At 43.6% G+C, this 24,555-nt stretch overlaps 2 protein-coding genes across 2 annotated transcripts; one reads left to right on the top strand and one right to left on the bottom strand.

Moving 5' to 3' along the window:
• Positions 1-1,186: 1,186 nt before the first annotated feature.
• LOC133067950 (mast cell protease 1A-like) lies at positions 1,187-3,252 on the top strand. Its single transcript, XM_061159034.1, has 5 exons — positions 1,187-1,275; positions 1,490-1,637; positions 2,072-2,207; positions 2,396-2,653; positions 2,989-3,252. Exons 1-5 carry the CDS (start codon positions 1,221-1,223, stop codon positions 3,148-3,150), a joined length of 759 nt encoding a protein of 252 aa, XP_061015017.1. The 5' UTR covers positions 1,187-1,220; the 3' UTR covers positions 3,151-3,252.
• A 3,843-nt stretch (positions 3,253-7,095) lies between these two features.
• Positions 7,096-22,685, bottom strand: LOC133068027 (cathepsin G-like). Its single transcript, XM_061159111.1, has 7 exons — positions 22,607-22,685; positions 10,800-10,810; positions 9,946-10,105; positions 9,374-9,513; positions 8,961-9,215; positions 8,480-8,519; positions 7,096-7,106 (listed from the first exon to the last, which is right to left on the bottom strand). Exons 1-7 carry the CDS (start codon positions 22,683-22,685, stop codon positions 7,096-7,098), a joined length of 696 nt encoding a protein of 231 aa, XP_061015094.1.
• Positions 22,686-24,555: the final 1,870 nt, after the last annotated feature.

The following is a 24,555-nucleotide window of genomic DNA, read 5'->3' as shown; positions in this document are numbered from 1 at the left end:
ATTCATGGCTGCACTCACCATCTGCAGTGATTTTGGAGCCCAGAAAAATAAAGTCAGCCACTGTTTCCACTGTTTCCCCATCTATTTGCCCATGAAGTGATGGCAAATATCTACTGACCATCAACTTTTTTTTAACTAAGATGTTGTTACTTTTCAAGAGGCTTGGGATCAAGATGTTTAGAAACAACAATTTTTTCAATTCCATGCCTTTCCGCATCTGCATGGTGCAGATATGACCTCCATTGTGTTCTCCATCCCACAGGCTCTTCTTCCATGACTGCAATATTTCACCTCCTGCTGGGAGGTGGGGTCTAGGGCCCTTCCTTTTTAATCTGGTGAAAGTTCTTGCTCTTAATTGTCCCAAGCAGTAGACATGGTAGAATGGATGTTAGAATCGAAGTCTAGGTAATGAAAAGAACACAGGTTCTAGATGGTTCACTTTTTAGGAGATGCTCACTCTGGGGGAGGCAGACACTGTGTTTGGATGGAGCCAAAAAATTCCATGAAGTGAGATGACATGAGGGGACCCCGTGGCAAGAAACCAATGTGCCCAAAGGACAGCCAGCAGCAACCACTGGGCAAGTGTGAGGGAGCCTTCAAGTGATTTAGCTTCTGGGCTTCAAGCTTCCCTGACTCCAATGGGAGCAGAGGGGTACTGTCCACATTGTACCATGAGCAAATTGCAGATTCATGGGTCAAGCAATGTTGGCGTTATTTTAAACCACTAGTCATTTAGTAACTGGAATAAGCCCTCTTCAGCAGCACTTTCACACCATTCTGGCCATACCACACCCTTAATCTCACTGTTCTTATCTGATCATGATGGCAAGCTCTCCTCCACCAGAAGCAATAGAGCTTATCTTCAGTGTTTCCCACAGTCTCTCACACAAAGAGGCCCAAGACACAATCACTGTGATGATCTAAGGAGAACCACAGAAATGAAGACATTCTTTGATCTATCATCATGAAGCCCAGGTTTCTGGGACTCAGGGACCGGAGATCTGCTGATGCAGTATCCCCACCACCCCACAGATAAGAACTTATCAGAGGCTTTCGTTAACTTCTTACTCCACTGGAACCCCAAGACTTGATCAAACAGTGGAGGGACACTTTCTGAGAAGCCTACTGTGATAACGGCCACCACAGCAGAGGAAATACTCAGGGTTAAAAGACCAGAAGGAAGCAGCAGCTGTTCAGATCTGATCAGCCTTCCTGGAGAGATGGTCCTATTTTTACTCCTGGCAGCCCTTCTTCTGTTCCCCATTGGGGAGGCAGGTGAGTGATGGTCCCACCCTCAGATTCCCAGACCCACCCCACATGGACAGACCTGCTTAGATGCTACACTCGTGCACATTCTGGCCCTGGTCCATCTAAGGAAATTTCTGAACTCAGGTTGAATTTTCTCAGAGACCAGCAACCTTGGTCTCATCTCCCCTCTTCAGCTTTTGCCTCCATGAGCACAGCGGGCAGTCTGTTATCTTTCTTTCAGGGAAAATCATCGGGGGCCATGAGGCCAAGCCACACTCCCATCCCTACATGGCATTTGTTGAATACCAGGTTTCAGAAGACATTTTCTTCTGTGGGGGTTTCCTCGTGTGTGAGGACTTTGTGCTGACAGCAGCTCACTGCTTGGGAAGGTGAGGAGCAATGCCTGGGCCCCCACCCTCTGTTGACCCCTCCCAGAGAATGTAGGAAGCTTTTCAAAGGCCAGGTGAGCTTTAGGGGAGAGGGCCAAGGGCATGCCAGTGGCACATGAGGAGAAGCAACTGACCAGACCTGGAATGGAAGGAAGCTAAAGTTGTGCTTTGCAGCCCAGGGTGCACGTGTGAGAAATTCATGTTTCCCTAGAGACAGTCAAGCTTGTATAAGACTGAACACCCTCTGCAGACTCCAGGAACTGCCATCCTGTTTCAGCTGCCAGCAAGCAGACAGCTCAAAGATGCTCAGCCCCAGGCCCATCGCCTAGAATTCTCTCCCCTCCAGTCCCGCCCTGTCTTAAGCTGTGCTCTTTCCTACTGGCCTCTGAACCATTTCTCCTGTGACATATGCTCCCTCTCTGCTCTCTGTGCAGCTCAATCAATGTTACCCTGGGGGCCCACAACATCAGGGAACAAGAGAGGACCCAGCAGGTCATCCCAGTGAGAAGAGCCATGCTGCATCCATGGTATAATGATAAGACTTGGGCCAACGACATCATGTTACTGCAGGTGGGACCCGTGGCTGCACTGACTCCGGGACCCTTCCATCCAGGGCCCTGCATCCCCCATGACCTCATTCCTGACCCTCCTCCTGTGCCACCCTCCGTGGTCCCAGGGCTGTGAGGAGGCAACCCCATGACTGTCGTGCAGCCTCTGTGGGCCATCAGTAGGTGAGAATGCTTGTCCTCTACCTTCAGCTGGCTTGGAAGGCTGACATGACGGATGCAGTGAGCCCCATCAATCTGCCCAGGTGCTGGCAGAAGGTGAATCCAGGGATGATGTGCAGTGTGGCCGGCTGGGGGCGACTGGAGGTAGATATGCCCTCTGCAGACAAACTACAGGAGGTGGACCTTGAAGTCCAAAGTGAGGAGAAATGTATCGCTCGCTTCAGAAACTACAACCCCATCACGCAGATATGTGCTGGAGATCCAAACAAGAGGAAGAATTCTTACTCGGTGAGATCCCCAGTGTTGTCCATGCAAAACCCTGGGCCCAGCTGAGCTGTGAGGATGGGGGGCTGCAGGAACAAAGCTCGACCCTGTGTCCGCAGCCTGTCCTCCTATTTGGTCTCTGTCCTGTGTCCCTAGGGGGTGAACACAGCCCCACAGTCACATATGGGCAGTGACTTCCTGCAGAAAGACCAGCGGGGTTGTCAAACCCAGGATGAAACCTCAGGAACAACAAGACCCTGATATCAGCCAGGACCCCTAACAAAGACCACCCATCCCAGGGTGGCAGGGAGACTAGACCTGAAGAAAGTGAGCTCAGCCCTTGCTCTCTCTGCCCACAGGGTGACTCTGGGGGCCCGCTCGTGTGTGATGGTGTGGCCCAGGGCATTGTGTCCTATGGAAGAGATGATGGGACAACTCCAGATGTCTACACCAGAATCTCCAGCTTTCTGCCCTGGATCCAGACAACAATGAGACAGTACAAATGCCAGGGATCAGCCTGAGGTGCCCCCGATATTGACCCTCCATCTTCCCTGGGATTGGAAGCATTGGTCAAAATGTGTGGAGGAAGGTTGCCTGGAATTTAATAAACATTCATCTCTTGAGCAGAGATCACTGATTCCTCCTTTATTCACATATTCGTTAGGCACCTTCTCTGTCAGGGAAACATCTGTTCACAGTTCTGATCTGTCAGTGGCTTCCCCCACCTCCCACCAGCACATACACCACGCCTCCCACCCCCACCTTCCATCTCTGGAATAAAAACACCTGCTGTACCGACAGCCAGCTCCCTCCAGTCACATGTCCCTAGTGCCAACCCCCCTCAGGCTGCCTGTGAGCTCCATCAGAGAAGGGAGACCCCTCCTCAGGAACACTGGACCCCCTTGTCCACGACCCTTGTGTCTGATCCATATGCCCTCCTCCTCGTCCACACCTACTCCCCTATCCCCCATCCCAGTACCCAGGGGGCAACAGAAGAGAGTCCAGATTTGGAAAGGGGACCACCTGAGAAGCTCTGGGGTTGAGGGGGCACTCGTCCACCCTAACAGAAATGGGGAGATTTACCAAGGTGTGGCTCACCCCATGAGTGTTCCCTCCCTGTGTCAGAGGAGACAGAGGTCAGAAGCCTGAGAAAGTTTCAGGAGGGCTTCAGGATGCCGAGGGCCTGCTTCAGTGCCTGTCACAGCGCTGTCTTGGAATCCTGGACCCAGAGCTCTGTGCAGCCTCTGGTGTCCTGAGGGCACATCCTCCTTCAGCCCCAAATGACTTTGAGGGAGTTTTTCCACCTTGGGCTGAGCCAGCCTCTCCCATTTCCATCATTCCCACCTGTATGCATGTTTTTATAAAGGAAAGTCATAGTAACAAAATTTTTTAGATTCAAGGTATCCTAAAATTTCAAAGGTGGCCCATACCCAATAGCTTATTGAATAATTTTTTCTCTTCTATTTTTCAATAATCTTTCAATTTTCATGTAAGAATCTATTCAAGAAAGTAATCTCATTTTAAAAACATGCAGCTTAGAGAAGGCTGGGCTAAAGTGAAGTGATTTGCTGGACGTTTGCATGGTGAGTGAACTTCGACCATGGCAAAATGTATTTTGCATGTAAAAGCAACACATATAATCATATAGTAAGTAAGTGTTAGTTTGCTCAGTCATGCCCGACTCTTTGTGACCCCATGGACTGCAGCCCACCAGGCTCCTCTGTCCATAACATTTTCCAGGCAAGGATACTGGAATGGGTTGCCATTTCCTTCTCCAGGATATCTTCCCAACCCAGGGATCGAACCCGGGTCTCTTGCACTGCAGGCAGATTCTTTATCAACTGAGCTACAAGGGGAAAGATAGCTAAATACAGGACATGTAAGTAAGAAATTTAAAATTGCCTACAATTTCACCACCCTCAGATCATCATCATCAATGGTTAAGCATGTTTCCTTCTGGTCTGTTTATTCATAAGATGCTCTTGCCACAACTCACTGGGACTTGGCTTGTTTAGAACTCCTCATTCCATCCTTTCCATTCCTCTTTCTTCTGTCTCATACTGGTGACAGTGCTGGAATCATCTGCACATGTTCAGCATGGCAAAGCCCAGAGACAACAGAGACGTGGTTCACTCGTCTCTGGACTGAGAAAATTAGCGGAGAATAATTATTAGGGTGATCACCATCACTTATCTCATCACCGCACACCAGTAACCAGCATTTCTGGACAGGAAGGCCCTTCCCCTCACAGGAACCCTGATTTGGATGGGAGAGCACCCAACTCAGCTCAAGGGATGCTGGATACCTCAGCACAAGCCAAGCCAGTCAGGTCACCGAATGCTGAAGGACCCGGTGATGGTGGTTTTTGTCCAATGAGTATCAAGTCCAAGACTTTTGTTCAGCATAGTGGAATAAAAAAATTTCTGTCACAGAACATTTACATTTGAAGAGCTGATTGTAAACACCACAAAAATGTGAGGCCGGAACCCTGGCAAGATAGGAAATGGGGTCTCTGTTTGGTTCCCTTGGTGAGCCCAGGTCTGTCTGCTCCCAAACCAAGCTCAGCCACCTCCTCACCCTTGGCAACAAGCAGACCCTCATCGTGGTCCTCACCACTTGTCCTCTGGCCACCTAGTCTAGGCCCTCCTCTGCCTCCTGTCGGCTTCACAGGGGCAGCAGCTGAATCTCCCATATCCCTGGACCTCCCCTATTGAGTAATTGTTGATGATATTATCAGTATCATAAAAGGACCAAGAGTGGAGAAATGGAGATTCAATTACTGAGGGGCTCCTGGGGATCCAGCTCCTCTTGGTGTGATAGGGAAGAACTTTGGTATTCTGTTCATTAGTCACTAATGGTATATTCCCTATAACATTGATTATACCTGATGGCACATCTCTGGGAACGCTGGCTCCCAGGTAATGAACTTTAAGCTAAAATACCTTTGTTTAGCTCACAGGAAACAAGCCCACTGATGAAAGAAAGCAGGACAGAAGAAATTAACACAACCATCCTGAGGCTACTGGAACCAGGAAATGTTTGACTTTACTCGGGTCCCTTTTAGTATAACAGTAGCCTGAATTCTAACTCAGGCTATGTGGTTCTTTGAAACATGAATCCACCATCTTCTTGGTCTGCTAGCTTTCTGAATAAAGTTGCTATTCCTTGTTTCAGCAACTCATCTCATGATTTATCGGCCTGTTGCTTAGGAACTAGTACAAGCTTGCACTAGGTAACATTGGCTGCACCACAGGCGTCACTTTCTTATTCCTTCTGCTGAGTCTTTGTGTGCCAGTGGGGTGACGGTGTCATTTTCTCCTAATCCAGGGCCGAGAAGGTGGTCATCTGTGGCATGCTGACACCTGGCTAGGGGGAAGCACAGCTCTCAAGGTCTGTGGGGGCACTGAGCCTCCCCTGCTTCCTTCCCCTGTGCTTTTGTCTAGAAAGAAGACACCCCAGCAGGTGTGACCTGGACAAACCTTTGGAAAGATGCAGCTACTCCTGCTCCTGATGGCTGTTTTTCTGCCTCCTAGGCAGGGACCAGTGAGTGAATGCCCATTCCTGAGGGTGTAGCCCATCTCACTAAACATCCCGAGTCCTGACCCCTCTGTGCAGCTCTAATTTCTGAACCAGGTCCCATTCCAACAAAGAACACAAGTTTGATGCCACATAGACACTCAGCAAGGACAGGTGGCAGGCAAGCAGGAAGATTGTCACTAAGATCTTTCATGGGTCTCAGCCTCTCCCTCACCACCAGAAGAATGGGTTGTACATTTGGTAGAGGATGTGAAGCTACAAAACACACGTAAGTAAAATCCCTCACACCATCCAGGAAGAGACAACTCAGACAAACCAACCACAGTATGGGAGTTGTCAGTGGACCCAGCTTATGCACCAGTGCCTTCCACCCCTCACTCCTGTTCAGGAATAGGAGGCATGTGTGCGATTGATTGAAAGTGATAGATGACAGCACCCAGAGCTCTCCAGGTGTCTTGGCTCTTTCCCAGGCCCCGAGCAGCTCACTTTCTGCCCCACCTCGCCGACCTCTCAGGCCCTTAGCTACACCACTGTCTCCTCCCACCCCGTGACCTGAAATCCCAACAGTACTATCCCCAACAACCTCAGCCAAAAGCTAACGGGAGGCCACTTGTGCGGTCAAAGAACACTTTCTGAGATCCTGGGATTCGTTATGCCCTAGGACATGAGGATTTTAGAAAACTCACCTCTATAAGTTCCTCGTGCAAATGCACGTTAATTTCACAATATTCCTGAGAAAGCTCCCAGAAGCCCTGCACTCATGTCATTGAAAAGCACAAGACACAGTGTCACGCCCCCAGGGCTGTCTGTCACCCCAGTGTCCCCTCAGCTGCAGCCCTGCCCTGATATCACCGCCTGTCCCGGCTCCTGGGCCGCATCTCCTGTGACCCCACGCTCCTCACACCCCTGCTCTGCTCTCTGCAGCTCAGTCAGCGGCACCCTGGGGCCACAGCGTCAAGGAGCAGGAGAGGGTGCCGCAGGCCCAAGTGATTTTTTCCATGGAGAAAGATGTGTCCTTACAGACACCATAGAGACATTTGCTTTCCTAAGCACCACTTATTTAGGAGGAAAAAAATAGTCTCTCACCACTCTGCCATAAAACCAACATAAACCAAGTGTTCTATATTTGTGTAGAATGTCTCAATGTGTGCGGGGTCTCTGTCTTGCCATCGCTGTTTCTATGGCGCCATCAGTACCACACTATCTTCATTATTATGACTTCATTTGCTAAAGCAAGAGCTCCCATCTTATTCTCATCCTTTCAGCCTGTCTTCTCCAATGCTGGCTACTGGTTTCCCACGTCTATTTAGAACCAATAAAGTTCTGTGAAATACTTCCTGAGTACAATGAATCTGTAGATCACTTTTGGGGAATGAATACCTTAAAAATATTGTCTCTTCCAAACATGAATGTGCGATATCTTCATGATTCATACTTAGTTATTTCACCATTTCCATGATTTTAATGTTTTATTCAAATTTCATTTTCTAACTGTTAGGTAGTTAGAATAGGGAAAAAGAGTCCAAAATGGCCGTGGCTAAAAGACCTGGAAGGGAAAGCCCGAGAAAATAGAACAAAGAATAGAACAAAGAAAGGTCCGAGGCGGAGTGAGGACCTCAGGTAAGATAAACAAAGCTCCTGCCTAAGCTCAATTTACATAAGACAGGCCCAGGGACAGAGAAACATATAAAAAGAGGAGCCAAAGTCCTCTTCTCCCCTTTTTTTTTTGCTCCCTCCCTCTCCCCCGCGTGATGGGGTGATCTTCTCTTCGCATCTTGCATCTTTGGATCAACGTGCCCTCACGCCTCAAAGATGGATTTTCCTGCTATTATCTAAATAAATAGAGCTGTAACACTGAGCTGTAACACTGATTTATTTAAGAGCTATAACATGGTCTGTTTGAGACCTGAGAGCTATAACACTGTCTGTCCTCCGAGAGTTGTGACCCGCCAGGGGGCTTTAATGTCCGTCACTCCAAATTTTTGTTGTGACGAGACAAAGAACCGAGGAGCATACACTCGCGTGACATAACTATTATCATATATAGAGAGATATGATTAATGTTTGAGTTGATTTTGTGCCCAGAAAATTTGACAATTACTAATTGCAATAATTGACCTGCAGGTTCCTGGCTATTCTTGTTGTATATTAGGTCTTGAATATTCAGTTTTATTTCCTCCTTCCCTGTCTTATACCTTTTACTTCTAATGCCTGCTTAACTGTAGTGGCTAAATCTCCAGTATATTATTGAAGAGAAATGATGATTATGGCTATCTGTGTGACCTAGTATTGTTTGGCTCTCAAATAAAAAACATTGGAAATTGTTACACACGAGGGGGCCCCCGGAGTCCCCCTACAGGCAGAGGAGGGAAGAGACACTCAGTTTTCCAGAACTCCCCACTCCTGTTGCCCTCTCCCCACCCTCAGAGAAGACGGGGGTTGAGGAGAGCTCCTTCCAGTGCTGGCTGTGTGTGAGATGGGAGGGTGGTGGGGTGCAGAAGAAAAGCTTCTGAATTTTCCCATCACTGGGCTTCAGCCCTGACTGTGGTTGCCCAACCCAGGTCAACACCCCTTCACTGGCCCCAAGAAAACACTGCACATGAACATCCTGCGTGGCTGGTACTTCTCCAATTCCCCCAGAGACCAGATGGATGGGGAAAAGCCCCCCTCCCCGCCCGATGTCACTTTGGTGTGGACCCCAGGTGGCAGCCACAGAGATGGAATCTGTCCCCCTGCCCATTCTGCCCAGGGCCCCCTGTCTCGGGCACTGTCAGCAGACCCTACATTGTCTTACCAGGAAGGTGGACTTCCCCTCTCTTGGGTCCCCCACACAGATCTGCTTTTGGCCAGTGTAGAAATCAAAGAGACTGTGACACTCTCCATCCCTCTGAATTGTCAGCTGCACCTCCTGGAATGTGACTGCTCTCCTGTTCAGCCCGGTGAGGCCCCAGCCGGCCACAGTGCACTGGGTCCCAGGGTCCAGCATTTCCTCTGTCTGAGGCAGAGCTACCAGCTTCATGGCTTCATTCTGTCTGACTCTGGACGCCAGCTGGCAGGAAGTGTGCAGGCACTCAGGGACTGTATGCTCACCCCATGCCCACCACCACCCTGGGAGCCAGCCCTGATTGCCCCTCCATGGTCCCAGGACACATGAAGCCCCCCAGGCTGGGAGAAAGTCACCCAGCTGAAGAACCAGAGGGTCGTTACCTGCAGTAACATGATGTCGTTCCGGTTGTTCCGCTGATTGTATCTGGGGTGGGGGATGGGTCTGGGAACAGGGATGAGCAGCTGCGTCCATTCAGAAGCAGTGACACTGTGGATCCCCAAGATGACATTTATTTGGCTGCAAAGGAAAGGGAGCCTAGAGTTGATTTGAGCTGCAGGAACCGTGGTCCCCAGTACAGGTCAAGTGACTGCCCAGGGTAACGAGACCTCAGCCAAGGGAACCAGGAGACAGGAGGGCTCTGGGGCTGAACTCTGTGCCTTAGGTCTCCCCAGCCTTGAGATGGGGGTGGTGGGAAATTCAGTGACCTTAAATTTGCCTCCCCTACAAGAAATTGAGAAAGAGCTTGAATTCACAATTTGAACCCCATGGTATACCTACTATCTCCCCCTCTTATTCTTTCTGATCAGATCCTCCTTTCTATCCATTCACACAGGCCTTCTCCTGGTCTTTTTTCACCTGTTCATTGCTAGAACGCTGCCTTCAATGGCTCCTCTCATGAACTCTTCTGGACCTGCTTTGCAGGTGCCTAGAAGTTCTTTCATTTCTCAACTTCCCAAGCAGAGAGCTGCCTTCATCACAAAGTCTTCATGCACCAGGAACCCCCCACAGATGGTCAGACCCGCTGGTGTCAGGGTCTGAATAAATGCCATGTAGGGGTGGGAATGGGGCCTGGCCTCTCGGCCCTGGAAGGAAGCACTAGGATTATCTCCGCACTGGCAGGTGTGTGGGCATCAGCGTGGTGGCTCCAGAAAGATTGGAAGTTGGGGAGCAGGAGAGATGATGCGGGGGCAGGGTGAGCTGGGGGTTGGTGAGAATGGGGTTTGCAGGGTGCAGAATTGGGGGCGGCTCCAGGACCCTTCAGGAAGTGCTGCTGGCTCTCCATCCAGCCTCGGCGCCCTCCCATCTGCCCGGAAGGCAGGGCCAGGTGTGGCCTCCCTCACAGGAGGGTTTCTCTGCTGTGGGGATGGCAAACCCAGAGCCCTCTGGAGGGGCCTGTCCCTGAAGTTCTGTGGCACTTTCTTCCTCAGGGAACTTTCCAGATGCCTGTGAGTCCAGCTCATGAATTTAAGGATCTAGAGATGAGCTGATGGGCCCGCTATCGCTGTATTTTGATCCCCTAGGCTCTGACACAGGGGCTGCAAACTCAGTTCAGAGAGCACATTTATACAGCAGGTAGTATGTACAAGGGTGGTTCTGAGAGCTTTATGTACACTCCGTCTCTTAACTCTCATAGCGACTCTCCAGGTAGGCTTGATATAATTTCTGCCCTCAGAATCTGAAGCTGAGAAACTGTGGACTCATGCAAGCTGCCCAGTGAACAGGGCTAGCAACTATCTGGGCAGTCTGGCTTCAGAGTGTATGGGGTGGAGTTGGGCCCATTCCCTGAGGGTGGGAATGGGCACTCACCTTCCCGAGCCCTGGGGAACAGGAGAAAGGCCACCAGGAGCAGGAGTGGCCGCATCTTCCCGGCGAGGCTGCCCAGTCAGTAGCTGCCCCTACTTCCTCCTGCCCGACTTTGAGCCCCGGGAGAGGAAGGAAAGGGGAGGGTGGGGGGCGGGGGCTCGAGAATTCACAGTCCCATCTCCTGCTGCTGGGATAAGTTTCATCACCCAGAGCTGCCCAAGAGGCTTGCCCACCAACTGCCAGGGACCTGGGGGAAGGCAGTAACCGAAGCCTTCAGTGCAATAGCCCGCACAGCTGCTGAGTCAGGGCCGGCCACAGAAATGGGAGCCCAGGGCACCGGGGGTGGGGGGGAGGTGCTGGGCACTGTGCCCCAGAACCCCAAACCCACCACATTCAACGATGTCCTCACAGGCACCAAGGCTGGGACCTGTCTACTTCCTCCTCCTCCCTCGGGGAATGGAACCTGCGTGTCTTCACCCCCTGGTCCTGAGCCCCACCCAGGCCCTTGCTGCTCCCACTTCTTTCTAGAAGCTCTCAAGCGCCCTGAGGAGCTCTGCTCCTGGGGGGGTGGAGGGCATGGCCAGAGAAAGAAAAGGAAGAGTGAGGCTCTGCCACTGACCATTTCTCTCTCAGGTCACTGGAGCCCCCAACAAGCTCTCAGTGAATCACGACACTGGGGACGGCTTCTATTCTCCTGCCTCCTCCTGAGGTGAATGTTTTGTGTCCCAGAAGCTTCCCTGCCTAAAGAAAAAGCCCCATGACTTGATTTTGTTGACAGCCCTCAGACCCTGTGGAAAAGCATCTCAGCTCCTATTCATCCGGGATAGACCCGTCAGCCTAAACCCATCTCTGCTCCATGGGAGCTAGCTCCTAAGAAGGAGGCGCCTCACTGCTGTGCTCCCTGTGAGACATGAAGAAGGGGACACTCACCATTGAGAGGAAAGGATGGGAGAGTTCTGTAGAGTAACACAGGGGGTTGGCAGACACACGTAAAATACTTGGAAGACTCTGTGTTGGCTCAGAAAGCCCTACAATACAGTAAATGTTTGCAAAAATGTTAGAATTGAAAACCAATACAATTCTCAACCTTTTATGGATTGTGATTAGCCCGCTTGAAAAATCTTATGAAAGTTAAGGCTCCTCTCCCCATATACAAATATACACAGCTTGGCACTTTTTGTAAAGCTGCAAGAACTTAATTCCTTTTCTATCCCATTGTAAATGATTGCAACCTCGTGAAATATCCTTATGCATCTCAAAAAGATATAGGCAGAAAACAGGAAAACAAGCAAAAATGGTAAACTATTTTACTTAGTGTCTTTGGGTAATTTTAATTTATTGTTATGTAAGCTTTCTAACTGTTTATTTTGTCTTTAAAATGCTGCTCTAATCTAAACTAAGGGGAAAGTATGAAGAACAGAGTGTCCATGTGCAAAAAGGGAAGTAAAATATGCTCCTAATGATCTGGGTGGAGAGACGTTCAGAGGATTTCATTAACAGTGGCTAGGATTTCATGCCAATCTTCCCACCAAAACCAACCCCAAACAAACTTGTTTAAAATGTATGGAAACCTTAAAAGCCTTGAAGAATTCCCAATGCAAGAGTTATTATTAAGTTAAAACAGAAGGAATAATGGGAATCAAGACAGGTACCTCTATTTCTCTGAGAGAATTTGCTAAATCCACAGAATTGGAGCTTCTGTTTGAAGAGCACCTAAAATGATGGTGTAGAAATCAAAGATCATGAGGTCTAGACTAGACAGACAGGTCTAGTCAAACCCTCCCCACAATAAGCTGTGAACTTAAAAGTCTACGTGCTCAAATTAACAAAAAAGAGGTATTGAGTTAGTAACTGGCAAAGTACCTGGCAGAATCTATGGCAAATCTAGAAGTAATTCACTTATTCAAAATTCAAATTACATCTAAAAAGTTATTTTTCAAGTATAGTGACGAGCATATAGCCAAATACAAATAGCTCAGCAAACAATAAGAAAAAGAGACATCATGACTAAGAAATAGTAAATAGCAAAAGAGGAAAAAAACCCGTTAGTTTTTAAGATAATATTATCAGTATAATAAAATATAGATGTCTCCTTTTACAGCTATTAGCATTTCCCTCATATGTTGAGGTACTCCTATGTTGGGTGGATATATATTTATAATTGTTATATTTTCTTCTTAGATTGATCTCTTGATCATTATGCAATGTCCTTGTTTGTCTCTTGTAACAGTCTCTATTTTAAAGTTATTTTGTTGGATATGAGTATTGCTACTCCAGCTTTCTTCTGATCTCCATTTGCATGAAACACCTTTTTCCATCCCCTCACTTTCAGTCTTTATGTGTGCCTATATCTGATGTGGGTCCTCTGTAGACAGCATATATGTGGGCCTTATTTTTGTACCCATTCAGCAAGTCTGTGTCTTTGTTGGAGCATTTAATGCTTTTATAGTTAAGGTAATTATTGATATATATGTTATTGACATCTTGTTAATTGTTTTGGTTTGTTCTGGTAGATCTGTTTCCTTCCCTCCCTATTTGGTTCTCTCTTCTTTTGATTTGATGATTATGTTTAGTATCATGTTTGGATTTATGTGTGTGTGTGTGTGTGTGTCTACTGTAGGTTTGGTTCCCATGAGGTTTTGAAATACAATATTGTTTTAAGTTGCTGATCTCTTAATTTCAAATGCATTTCCAATATCCTGTATTTGCGTACTCTCCTCTCTTCATTGTTGCTGGTTTGGATATCATATTTGTGTGTGGATGATTTCCTTTCTTTGCTGAATGTTTGTCTTAACTGGTGAGCTTTCCCATTCGTACTTTTCTTGTTTCTAGCTGTGGCCTTTTATTCCACCTAGAGAAATTCCTTTAGCATTTGTTGTAAAGATGGATTGGTGGCATTGAATTCTCACAGCTTTTCCTTGTCTGTAAAGCTTTTGATTTCTCCATCAAATCTGAACAAAAACCTTGCTGAGTAGAGTATTCTTGGTTACAGATTTTCGCCTTTCATCACTTTATTTTATTTTATTTTATTTTTTTATTAGCGGAGGGCAGTTTATTACACTGGCGGGCCCAAGGCAGAGTCTCCTCTTAGCCAAGGACCCCGACCAGCATTTGTGAAAATCTTTTATATCATCACTTTAAATATACTGTGCCACTCCCTTCCGGCCTGCAGAGCTTCTACTGAAAAATCAGCTGATAATGGTATGGGGTTCCTTTGTGTGTTATTTGTTGCTTTTCCCTTGTTGCTTTGAATATTGTCTCTTTGTCTTTCATTGTTGTCACTTTGGTGAACATGTGTCTCTCTGTGTTCCTCCTTGGGCTTATCCTGTATGGGACGCTCTGTGCTGCCTGTAGTTGAGTGAGTGTTTCCTTTCCCATGTTAGGGAAGTTTTTAGCTCTTAACTCTTCAAATATTTTCTTAGGTCTCTTCTCTCTCTCTTCTCCTTATAATGTGAATTTTGATCCCTCAGACTGTCCTCATTTCTTTCCATCCTTCTTTCTTGATTCTGTTCTGCAACAGTGATGTCCAGCAATCTGTCTTTCAGTTCATGTATTCATTCTCCTGCCTCATTTATTCTATTGATTCCTTCTAGTGTATGTTTCATTTCAGTCACTGTATTGTGTTGTTCAACAATTACATTTTACTATATTGTTCATCTCTGTTCTTTAAATCTTCTAGATCTTTATTAAACGATCTTGTATCCTCTCACTCGGTGCCTCCATTCATTTTCTGAGATTGTGGATCATCTTTACCATCATTGCTTTGAATTCCTTTCAAGGTTGATTGCCTATATTCACTTTACTTAGTTTCTCTGGGGTTTTATCTTGTTCTTCATCTGGAACATATTTTCCTGCCATCTCATTTTCTCTAACTTGCTATGTCTGTGGTCTCTGTTCCTCAGGTTGCAGAATTGTAATTTTTCTTGTTTCTGGTGTCTGTCCCCTGGTGGGTGAAGTTGGTTCAGGGGCTTGTGCAGGCTTCCTGGTGGGAAGGACTAGTACTTGCTCCTGGTGGGAGGGGCTGTGTTTTGTCCTGCTGTTGGCAGGGCCATGTCAAGGGGTGTGTTTCTAGGCGGTTGTTGGCTCAGGATGACTTTAGGCAATATGTTTGCTGATGAGTGGGACTTTTTCCAATTGTTTTCCAGTTTGTTTGTAGCCCACCTTGTGGGTATGGGGTTATTTGATTTTATTGTGAAACAGGCATTCTAGCACTGGAGCCTGCAGGCTATTGAGTAAGGCCAGGTCTTGGTGCCCAAATGGCAACCTCCAGGAGACCTCACACTAATGAACATTCCCTGGGGTGTCTGCCACCAGTGTCCTTGCCCTCACAGTGAGCCACACCTTCCTAGGATAGGATATCCCACCTTCCTAGTGTACCCTCCAGGCCCCCCAGGAAGGTCTGGCCCAGGCCTTTATGGAGTCACGGCTTTGCTCTGGGTCTCAGGGCACATGAAGCCTTGTATATGCACCCCAAGAGTGGAGTCTCCATTTTCCCCAGTCCTGTAGAGCTCCTGCATTCAAGTCCTGCTGGCCTTCAAAAGAAATGCTCTTGGGGTTCTTTGCCCCAGTGCCAGATCTCCAGGCTGGGAAGCCTGATGTGGGGCTAGGGAGTCTCACTCTTGTGAGAGAATTTCTGAGAAATAATTATTTTCCGGGTGGTCGGTTGCTCACTTGGTGGTATGGGGTTTGATTTTATTGTGAAAGAGCTCCTCTTGACATCTCATTGTAGCTTCTTCTTTGTCTTTGTGTGTAGAATATCTTTTCTAGTATGTCAAATCCTTTTTCATAAATGGTTGTTCAGCAGTTGTGATTTTGGTGTTTTCATTAGAGGAGGTATGCTCAAGTCCTTCTACTCCACCATCTCATTTTTCATTCTATACAAGGTTTTTATTTTTCAGTTGTAAATGCTACCATGCTACACTATCCATGGTTGATTATATAAGTGATTGTGAAACCACAGAATGGGAGGGCCAACTATAAGTTTTACTTGGATATTCCACTGGGTGGAGGGTCAATGCCCTTAACCCCTGCACTGTTCAAAGAGCTGCTCTAAATAAAGAGTCAAAATTTGAAAAGAATGGAGACAAAAAATGAGTTTAAAATGATTAATAATGGCAAAAATAATTTACAGTAAAATTTATTATGAATAAAGATAAAACTTGATTATTTAAAATAAAGGAAAACACTTTTAAAAGAATAATTTCTTTATTAAACTTAACAGAGGGAAAATTTTTAAGATCTAGAAAGTGCTAACCAATAATAATTACAAAGTAAAAATGGATAAATTAATCTGCATAAAAATGTATTGGGTATATATGAATAGAGGTGTGGCTCCCCTGATAGCTCAGCTGGTAAACAATCTACCTGCAATGCAGGAGACCCCGGTTTATTTCCTGAGTCAGGAAGATCCCCTGGAGAAGGGATAGGCTACCCACTTCAGTTTTCTTGGGCTTCCCTGGTGGCTGAGATGGTAAAGAATCCACCTACAATGTGGGAGACCTAGGTTTAGTCCCTGGGTTAGGAAGATCCCCTGGAGAAGGGCATGGCAGCCCACTGCAGTATTCTTGCCTGGAGAATCCCTATGGACAGAGGAGTCTGGTGGGCTACAGTCTATGGGGTCACAAAGAGTTGGGCATGACTGAGTGACTAAGTACAGCATAGGATGAATAAAAGTGAAATTCTGATTATCCAAAATATTATTAAGACAGTGAAAAGTAAAGCCATGGGGTGGGAGAAGATACTTGCATTAACTGAGAAGGGGTTTGTATGTGGGAGATGTGTGTGTGTGTGTGTGTGTGTGTGTGTATGTCATATTATGTTATCTTATATGTCACTGGGAAGCCAATAATTTTGAAAATCTACATGAAATTGACAAATCCCTAAAAAATATAACTTAGTGAAATATACCCAAGAAGTTTTAATTTTCCTTTAAATATTAAATTAATTGATTCTGTTTTCAAAAGCATTCTATCAAGGACAGCCCCATGCTCATAAAGCTTCACTGAACATCTCAACAAAATATTCAAGGAACACTACATGATATTTTCTGGAGAGGAGGTGCTACCTATCTCCTTTATGAGACTAGCAAAGCCTCAGTGCCAAACCCAATAAAGGCAATATGGGAAAGGAATATTACAGGCTATTATCACTTGAATATTGAGGTATGTTGAATAATTCAACAAGGAAAAGTAATATATCAGGACTAATTTGGGTTTATCCTAGGAGTGGGTGACTTTTTATTCAAACCCAGTTGCTGTAAAACAACAGATTGATTGAAAAAGGGAGAAATGCCATATGATTATTCAATTGAATAAATAAGCATTTGCTGAAGTTCATTAATGAAAATTCTAGCAAAGTATAAATAAAAAATTATGTTTTTAACCTGATAAAATGTCTCCATAAAAAGCCCCAGCAATCATTATACTAATGTTGAAACACACAGTGTTTTTGCTTGAGAGCAAAACAAAAAACGGCATGTGGATAGCCATAATCACCATTTCTCTTTAGTATTATACTAGACATTTTACATAGTGCACATAAGCAGGAATAGAAGTGAAAGGCATAAGGTCATGAAAAGTGGGAATAAAACTGAATATTTGAGATGCTATTGTATATGTAGAAAATGTCCAAGAACTTGCAGTTCAACTATTACAGTTAATAAGGCAGTTTGACAAATTTGCTGCGCCATAAAACCAACTTAAACATTAATTATATTTTGATAAATACTATAATACTGTTGGAAATGTTGAGGAAGTTAACATTTAAATCATGAAAATTATCAAATAACTAAATATAAATCTATAAAAAGATATGCAACATCTCTTTGGTGAAAATATGTATAAAATTATAAGAAGAGACACTCAATAGGACCTAAACATAGAGATATTCCATGGTGGTGTTTGAAAGAGAAAATTTTTTTTAAAGTTAATTCTCCAGAAAGTGTTCGATAGACTCTATTGATTCTAAACAGATATGGAAAAACCAATGGCCAACATTAGTCAAGACAGTCTTGAAGAATGAGAATAAGATGAGAGGTTTTATTCTAGCAAATGAAGTCACAGTAATAAAGATAGTGTGGTACTGATAGGGACATAGACACATATATTAATGGACAAGAAATAGAGATCCCACGCACATTTAGACACTGATACACACTGAACATGTGGTTTATGATGGAGGGTTTATGGCAGAGAGTGGGGAAAAGATTTTTTTCTTTTTACTCTTCAATAAGTGGTTCTAGGACAATAAATGCCTCTATGATGTCCTATAAGAACATATATTTCTACTTGACCCTTATTTCACACCATGTTCATAGTCTGTTTTATGTGGATTATGGATCCAAATGTGTATTTGAAAATGTAATAATAACTTTATGATAGGTAAATATTTTCAATGCTGTATACAGAAGTATTATTAAATACAATCATTAATGAATGGTGACTTAGACATCCAAGTAGAGAGAAACAAAAGCCAGAGTTTAGGGATTAGAGAGACCATTTGGGTAGAGAGGGTATATATGATGGTAGAGAGAGGTACGTAGGCTTTTATTTTGTATTTTAATGACACGTGACTGAACTGGACTGAAAGTGTTGTTTGAGTAAATAGGATGGTGATATGTTTCACAATATCCATAGCTGGTTACATCTACTTTGGGCTGTTTTATTACATTTCCGTCAGTTACAATTTATTTTTCTTCTCTGGGATGTTGGGACACTAGATCGGGTGTTTCCCATGTCCTTCCTGGCTCCAAACGCCACCAACAGTCCAAGTCTTCTGGGCAGACAGTTGTCAGGTGGTGCTGGGTCACCTCCCCTTCCCTCTTTTTGCTGCAGCTTTGTTCAGAAACCAACGTAGTTAGTCTTGACTTTGTAGGAGACCCATGTACTCCTGAAGCATTCTGGAAATCCTCAGGGCTGCCTTAAAATCACTTAGAAGGATGTTTTGGAAGCTCCTTGGGGATATTTTTATTGATCAGCTTGTGTTGCCCCATGACTGTCTTCCCACCACAGGTGAAATGAAAGACAAATGAAATGGAAACACAACATTCCAAAATCTATGAGATGCAGCAAAAGCAATTCTAAGAGGGAATTTCAGTGCAACACAGGCTTTCCTCAAAAGATAAGAAACATCTATCATCAAAAGGCGTTTGAAAAAGAAGAACAAAGTCCAAAGTCAGGAGAAGGAAGGAAATAATAAAGACCAGAGAGGAAATAAAGCAGTGAAAACAAATAATGGAAATAAAATCAATGTAACCAACAGCTGATTTTTTTGAAGGGACAAACAAAATTAATAAACTTTTAGCCAGACTCACCAAGAAGAAAAGAGAGAGGACCCAAGTAAACAAAATAAGAAAGAAATGAAAGAGGAGAAATAACAACTGGCATCACAGAGATACAAAAAATCATAAGAGAATACTACAAACAGCTATATGCCAACAAATTGGTCAACCTAGAAGAAATGGACAAATTTCTGGAAAGATACAACTTGCCAAGGTTGAGTCAAGAAGAGATGGATAATTTGAACAGACTGATTACTAGTAGTGAAATCAAATTTCTAAATAAAAGCACTCCTAGCAATCAAAAGCCCGGGACCAGACAACTTCACAAGAGTATTATAACAAACATATAATTAGGAGTTAATACCTATCCTTCTAAAGCTATTCCAAAAGTTTAAAGAGGAAGATAAACTCCCAAACTCATTGCATGAGGGCATCACTGAAAGTGAAGTGAAAGTGTTAGTTGCTCAGGCCTTTCTGATTCTTTGCGACCCCACGGACTGTAGCTCACCAGCCTCCTTTGTCCATGGAATTCTCCAGGCAAAAATACTGGAGTGGGTTGCCATTCCCTTTTCCAGAGGATCTCCCTGACCCAGGGATTGAACCTGGGTCTGCTGCATTGCAGACAGATTCTTCACTGTCTGAGCCAGCAGGGAAGCCTGAGAGCACCATTACCTTATTACCAAAACCAGACAAAGGAGCTACAGAAAAGAAAAGAAATCTTAGACCAGTAGCTTTGATGAATATAGATTTGAAAATCCTTAACAAAATATTAACAAACCATATCTGACAACAATGTGATCAAGTCGGGTTTATTTCAGGGACACAATTCATCATTCACAAACCAATGGATGTGATACACCATGTTATCAAAAGTACAGAAAAATCACATGATCATCTCAGTAGATGAAGAATCACTTGACAAAATTCAACACCCATTGATGATACAAACTCTTAGCAAAGTGGGCATACAAGGAACGTAGCTCAACACAATAAAGGTCATTTATGACAAACTCAGCTGAGAATGCCCATTACTATTTAACATAGTATTGGCAGTATCAGTCACAGCATAAGACAAGGGGAAAAAAAGCTTCTAAATTGGAAGTAAAGAAGTAAAACTGCAGATGAGAAGATACTTTATATAGAAACCCTAAAGTCTCCATCCCCAAACTATTAGAATTAATAAATGAATTTGGCATAGTTGCAGGATACAAGATTAATACACAGAAATCTGTTGCTTTTCTACACACCAGTGATTAACTATCATGAAGAGAAAATAAAACCATCCCATTTAAAATAGGAAGCAATTTTAGTCTATTTAGAATAGATGCAATTCCATAGCATCAAAAAGAATAAAATTAAGGAATAAACTTATCCAAGGAAGTAAAGAAAACTATAAAACATTGATGAAGGAAATTGGAGATGATAAAAAAATGGAAAAATATCTGGTGCTCTTAGAGCAGAAGAATTAATATTGTTAAAATGACCTTACTACCCAAAGGAATCTACAGACTTAATGCAATCCTTATCAAAATACCCATGACATTTTCCATAGAACCAGAAAAAATAACCTTAAAATTTACATGGAACCACAAAAGACCCCAAATTGCCAAGGCAAACTTGAGGAAAGAATAGCAAAGTTGGGAGTTACCATCCTCTCTGACTTCAGACTGCTCTACAAAACTACAGCAATCCAAATAGCCTGGTGTTTCGTGCTTAGTCAGTCGTGTCTGATTCTTTGTGACTCTATGGATGGTAGGCCGCCAGGCTCCTCTGTCCATGGGATTTCCCAGGCAAGAATACAATGCGGGTTGCCATTTCCTCCTCCAGGGAATCTTCCCAACCCAGGGATCAAACACAGGTCTCCTGCGTCTCCTGAACTGGCAAGTGGGTTCTTTACCACTCTGCCACCTGGGAAGCAGCATGCTACTGGTGTAAAAACAGACATACAGATCAATGAAGGACATAGAGCCCATGTACCTGTGGTCCATTAATCTACAACAAGAGAGGCAAGACTCTGCAATGGAGAAAGACAAGCTTTTCAACAAGTGTTGCTGGGAAAATTGGACAACTACGTGTAAAAGAAAAAGGCGAGATGAGATACTTCCTCATATCATATATAGAAATAAACTCAAAATGGTTTACAGACCCAAATGGAAGAACTAAAACCATAAAACTAGTAGAAGAGAACATAGGCAGAACACTGCCTATTGTAACAATATTTTTTTTTGATTTATCTTCTAAAGCAAAAGAAATATAAGCAAAAATAAACAAATGGGACCTAATTAAACAAAAAAACTTCTGCATAGGAAACAAAACAAACTAAACAAAAGAAAAGGCAACCTATGAAATGGGAAAAAATATTTGCCAATGATAATTGACATGGGATTAGTATCCAAAATATACAAACAACTCATAGCGAAAAAACAACTAACGAAATCAAGAAATGGGCAGAAGACCCAAATAGACATTTTTCCCCCCAAAGAAGACATACAAATGAATAATTGTCACATGAAAAGATACTCAACATCACTAATTATGACAGAAATGCAAATCAAAACAGCAATAACATGTCACCTCATACCTGCAGAAATGGCTCTCATAGAAAAGTACACAAATAACAAATGCTGGAGAGGACATGGAGAGAAGCGAACCCTCCTCCACTGTAAGTGGGGATGTAAGCTGGTACAGCCGCTGTGGAAAGCAGTATGAAAGTTCCTCACCAAGATAAAAACAGAACTTCCATAGGACCCAACAATTCTAATCTTGGGTCTATACCCAGAAAAAACAAAACACTAATCGAAGAGGGACATGTACCCCTGCACAACTTACAATAGCCGATATTTGGAAGAAACCCAAGTGCTGATTAACAAATGAATGGATAAAGAAAACATGGTATACCTATACAATGGAATATTACTTGGCCATAAAAAGAATGCAATTCCACCATTTGCAGCAATGTGGATGAACCTAGAGAATATGAAGGTTAGTGAAATAATTTAGAAGAAAAATTCTGTGTATCACTTATATGAGGAATCTAAAAAATATTCCAAGTACATGTATATGCAAAGTTGAAACAGACTCACAGATATGAAAATCAACCTAGTGGTTAGCAGAGGAGAGAGGGAAGGGGAGAGGCATGTAGGGGTATGTGACTAAGAGCCACAAACCACTGTATACAAAATAGATATGCAACAAGGATATATTGTACAGCACAGGAAGTTACAGCCATTATCTTGTAATAAGTTTAAATGGGGTATAATCTGCAAAATACTGAATCCTTATGCTATACACCTACAACAAATAATGTAAATCAACGGCACTTCAATAAAAAGACATAAAAATCTAAAAGCAAAAACAAATGAAAATTTATCTAATTAAATCTGATTTTTCTATAAAAATAAGCAGAAAAAAATGGAGAGCCGTGATCCTTCTAAACAGCAAACAGTATTAAGTGCTGTGGTAGAGAAGACCTGGCAGTTTAGCAAAACCAGACCGTGTGTCCCTGTGTTCCGGGGACGCAGGTGACCTGTACCGTTCATCTCCGTGAGTGCAGCTGTGCCTCGGTCACTGTCACAGCAAACGGGGGGTGAATGAAATGCCGTGAGCCCCATGCAGAGCTGGAGCAGCTCCCACGCTTGACCATCTAGTGTCTTCCCTTTCCAGGGTTTGGCACAGATGAATGTGGGGAGCTTGAAAGCATCTTTAGGGGACCGAGTCTGGATCCCTTAACTTTGGGCTGACCATGTAATTTATTGCCCAGACCAGGACACTTGAGAGTGAACGTGGGCACTGCTCACCAGGAATATTCACTTGGGACGGTCACTGAGCAGAGAGAGAATTCTATTGCGCCAGCTGTGATGTGCTAAACGTGACCTGTTAGAGTGCTCAGTTATCTTAACTAACACATCTGCCAGCTTACTTAACCCTGCCTTTTCTAACATGGAATTTTTAAAAATACAATTATTTTATGAATGATACATTTTAAACTAGTGAATAAATTAAGAGGAAAAATAAGAAAAATGTTAGCTTTAACTGCACCCTTTAACTGACTACTGTTAACAGATCTATTTCCATCCAGGTTTTTTATATGTTTATTTTTTATATGTGTGGTTACAATATGTTCAGTTTTGAATCCTATAGTTCATTCAACAAACATTTTCCTCATTTGATTAAAGAAACTGTTAGTGAAGATCATTTTAGAATCTCATTCATATTTTTAAAAAGACACTTAAGTTATCTAAATCATACATATGTGTTGTAGAAAAATTAGATAAATGGTTGTGTAGGAAGGAAAACAGCCTAAAAGGAAAATGTATGTATAAGCAAAAGTTGACTTTAGTATGTACAGCTCTTAATCTGCTTTTGACTTAAATCTAGTGTCCATTCTTTCATGTGGCAATTGTAATTCTATATCATGACTTTAAAATTTCCACTGTGCTCAAAGTGATGAAAAATTTTAAAAAGCAAATCACCATTTAATTCTGGGTTAATTAGTATTTCTTAAGATTTGACCTGTGTAAATTTTGGGGGCATTACCTTCTACATTTTTTCCTGGTAGAGTTGATGGTGACATCAGATTCTTCTTTTTTTTTTTTAAAGGATATTTGCCTACAAGATGTTAAGCTAGATTTTCTCAGTGTCTATTCTAAATCTCACTAGTATCATTTGTGTCAATCCTTTCCAATCATACAAGTAAAGATTATCAATATTTCAATTTGCATTAATTAATTAGTGAGCTTTCACTTTTCCCCAAATGTTTATTCAGTTATTTAAATGATTTTCCTATTAATATTCTTAGCCTAGTTTACTTTCTTTTGTTTTCTCTGCCTAGTTTTTGTTCTTGTGTTTTCTTAGCCTGGTTTTCTAGAGTAGTGGAAAATGTAGATAATAACGACTGCATTATAATGCAAGCATGCCGTATTTTACCATGTAGCTATTTTTTACTTTAATACTGATTCTAATTTGAGGTCTATTATTAAATAATGGTAATGTGAACATTTATGTGAGTAACCCCTCTATAAATACGCACACACACACACATTTTAGATCTTATGTAGGTTAAAGTCCTAGAAATAAAAATCACTAGATCAAAGAAAGAAATAATGTAAAAATATTTGGAAATCACTTTTAGGCAATATATAGCCTCAAGCAGTCCCATGATCATGACGCTACAGCATCATAAGGTAATCGTTTTTCTTCCTAATATATCTCATATTATGTTAAATGATTCCATCAGGTGTAAGGGGGAAGGCTAACTCACCAGGCAGTGCCTCTTGAGGGCACATATCCTTGCCTGGGGTAGTGGATATCCCTGGCCATTCTGCCTTACTCTCTGGGCTTCTGTGGAGCTCTTCATGGCTGGCTTTCTGGGCTCTCTACATTCCTTTTGTGAAGGCATCTCTGAAGAGTGTCATCATTTACTGCGGGGACCCGAAGTTGTCCCCTGGCTCATGCACTCCTTACCATTTTCTTGTTTACCTT

The sequence above is a fragment of the Dama dama genome, chromosome 13 (assembly GCF_033118175.1).
Source record: "Dama dama isolate Ldn47 chromosome 13, ASM3311817v1, whole genome shotgun sequence".
Classification (NCBI taxonomy): domain Eukaryota; kingdom Metazoa; phylum Chordata; class Mammalia; order Artiodactyla; family Cervidae; genus Dama; species Dama dama.
The sequence above is the reverse complement of the archived record's forward strand: the minus strand, read 5'-3'. Positions and strand labels throughout refer to the sequence as shown.